This window comes from Chaetura pelagica, unplaced genomic scaffold, assembly GCF_000747805.2.
Source record: "Chaetura pelagica isolate M959 unplaced genomic scaffold, ChaPel_1.0 scaffold177, whole genome shotgun sequence".
Classification (NCBI taxonomy): Eukaryota; Metazoa; Chordata; class Aves; order Apodiformes; family Apodidae; genus Chaetura; species Chaetura pelagica.
The window spans coordinates 1,675,657-1,678,548 of record NW_009953803.1 but is presented as its reverse complement, the minus strand read 5'-3'; the positions used below and the strand labels follow the sequence as shown (position 1 = coordinate 1,678,548).

Below are 2,892 nucleotides of genomic sequence, written 5' to 3'. Positions count from 1 at the left end.
GATAATAGTGAAACGGCAGAGTCAGGCGGAGGTGAATGATTCAGTAGCGTGGGGGAGCAAGAGAGCAGTGGTGACATTTCTCGGCACGAGTGCGGACCTTTCATGAAGTCTCTGTAACACCCTGGGTTTTATTTCCAGGGTTTGTTGTGAGTCACGGCAGGCACAGCTCCTGCCCCGCACGTCCTGGTGCTGCCTGGGTCTGGGAGGAGAAGCCCAGACCCCGCACCGGGTGTGCCAGGCTGCTGTAGTGGGTGTTTCCTTTAACACCTGCCATATGTCGTGTCATAAGAGAACACTGAGAAAGAATTAATGGTGTTTTTAAACACTGATGGTGTTATTTATTGTTATATCATCAAGACTGATGGAATTATGCGTGTTGTTATAAAATAGTTCAAAATGCTTTTCCAGAAGAAAATTCTCTGAAGAAGAATTCCAGAAGAATTCTCTGAACTACTAGTAGAGTAGACTTGTGTGCCCTACCCTTCCCCTGGCATAGGAAATACTGTTCCCACTTCATGTGTAGCAAGATGAAGAAACATTACATGGGCTTTATGTAAAGCCTGGGATAAAAACAGAATTCCTGTGTTTTTTTCCCCAGTTATTATTTATACCCATTCCTCGCTGGCCAATTCAGACACCTCTGGGTTTGTTAGTTATTGGTAAGATAATCAGCTAGCTGGACATTTTGCATGGTTTTTTTACTACTGTAGAGTCTTTGGTCATGGAAAATGGTTGTAAACTCTTTCTTTAGAGATTTTAGATGTTGGTTTGGAAGGCTGAGTCTCAAGGATACAGGTTTCCGTGGTGCAGTCATTGCTCACCTAACGATGCTGTGAGCTGGTGCTGCAGGCTCTGGAGCCAGGGAAGGGGCTGTCATGTCACAGTTCTGTGTCTGGTCACCCGTTCAGCCAGACTTCTCCTCCTCTTTCTGTTTAGCAGGAACGTAAAGGAACAGCAAAAGTTGATTTCCTGAAGAAAATTGAAAAAGAGATCCAGCAGAAGTGGGATGATGAGCAGGTCTTTGAGGTCGATGCCTCAGACAGGCAGAACCAGGAGAGGTAACGTTGAACTTTTGTGCAGGTTTTCTCTGCAACTGCTTGAAATGTCTTTTCAGGGAAACTTTTTTCCTTCATATCTTGTGGGGGGGAAATGTCCTCTTTTGAATCAATAGCGTTCTTGGGTCGTTTGGAGGTTCTTGCTCACACAGTTACTTTGAGCGGTTGGGTTACAACAACACAATATATGTTGCAAACACTGCAATGGTGTATCCCTGTGAAATGGGTGTTAGTTTATATGTGCCCCAGGCAACCTGAACTCAGGTGGTGGGGGGTTAAATGAATTACTTCAAGCTGTTGCAGTAATCAATTTACAGAAGCAGGATTGTAGCTTGTTACCTTTGGGAAGATGTTACATCTCTGTGATGTCAGTCCTGTGGGGGTTTTTGTTTTTTCTTTTTGTCACCGGGTGTGCCAGGCTGCTGTAGTGGGTGTTTCCTTTAACACCTGCCATATGTCGTGTCATAAGAGAACACTGAGAAAGAATTAATGGTGTTTTTAAACACTGATGGTGTTATTTATTGTTATATCATCAAGACTGATGGAATTATGCGTGTTGTTATAAAATAGTTCAAAATGCTTTTCCAGAAGAAAATTCTCTGAAGAAGAATTCCAGAAGAATTCTCTGAACTACTAGTAGAGTAGACTTGTGTGCCCTACCCTTCCCCTGGCATAGGAAATACTGTTCCCACTTCATGTGTAGCAAGATGAAGAAACATTACATGGGCTTTATGTAAAGCCTGGGATAAAAACAGAATTCCTGTGTTTTTTTCCCCAGTTATTATTTATACCCATTCCTCGCTGGCCAATTCAGACACCTCTGGGTTTGTTAGTTATTGGTAAGATAATCAGCTAGTTGGACATTTTGCATGGTTTTTTTACTACTGTAGAGTCTTTGGTCATGGAAAATGGTTGTAAACTCTTTCTTTAGAGATTTTAGATGTTGGTTTGGAAGGCTGAGTCTCAAGGATACAGGTTTCCGTGGTGCAGTCATTGCTCACCTAACGATGCTGTGAGCTGGTGCTGCAGGCTCTGGAGCCAGGGAAGGGGCTGTCATGTCACAGTTCTGTGTCTGGTCACCCGTTCAGCCAGACTTCTCCTCCTCTTTCTGTTTAGCAGGAACGTAAAGGAACAGCAAAAGTTGATTTCCTGAAGAAAATTGAAAAAGAGATCCAGCAGAAGTGGGATGATGAGCAGGTCTTTGAGGTCGATGCCTCAGACAGGCAGAACCAGGAGAGGTAACGTTGAACTTTTGTGCAGGTTTTCTCTGCAACTGCTTGAAATGTCTTTTCAGGGAAACTTTTTTCCTTCATATCTTGTGGGGGGGAAATGTCCTCTTTTGAATCAATAGCGTTCTTGGGTCGTTTGGAGGTTCTTGCTCACACAGTTACTTTGAGCGGTTGGGTTACAACAACACAATATATGTTGCAAACACTGCAATGGTGTATCCCTGTGAAATGGGTGTTAGTTTATATGTGCCCCAGGCAACCTGAACTCAGGTGGTGGGGGGTTAAATGAATTACTTCAAGCTGTTGCAGTAATCAATTTACAGAAGCAGGATTGTAGCTTGTTACCTTTGGGAAGATGTTACATCTCTGTGATGTCAGTCCTGTGGGGGTTTTTGTTTTTTCTTTTTTCTTTTTTTTTTTTCTTTTTTTAAATGATAAAACCTATTAGCATATCAGGTCTTTAAAATCAAAACCTCATGTTACTGGCAGGGTAAACTTGTTTCAATGTCACTGTGGGCCCATACTAGCTGGAGATACCCATTAACTGTTTTACTTGGCATCTTCAGATGGTGATTTTAAAAACTAATGACATGTTTTAATTCTTTGGT

General features: G+C 42.5%; 1 protein-coding gene across 1 annotated transcript in view; it reads left to right on the top strand.

Moving 5' to 3' along the window:
* Positions 1–728: 728 nt before the first annotated feature.
* LARS (leucyl-tRNA synthetase) overlaps positions 729–2,892 on the top strand; it is a 24,182-nt gene continuing 22,018 nt past the window's right edge. The window contains exons 1-5 of the mRNA XM_010001248.1: positions 729–734; positions 937–1,058; positions 1,208–1,283; positions 2,172–2,293; positions 2,741–2,767. Coding sequence (XP_009999550.1) covers positions 729–734; positions 937–1,058; positions 1,208–1,283; positions 2,172–2,293; positions 2,741–2,767 — 353 coding nt within the window. The remainder of the gene's footprint in view (positions 735–936; positions 1,059–1,207; positions 1,284–2,171; positions 2,294–2,740; positions 2,768–2,892) is intronic.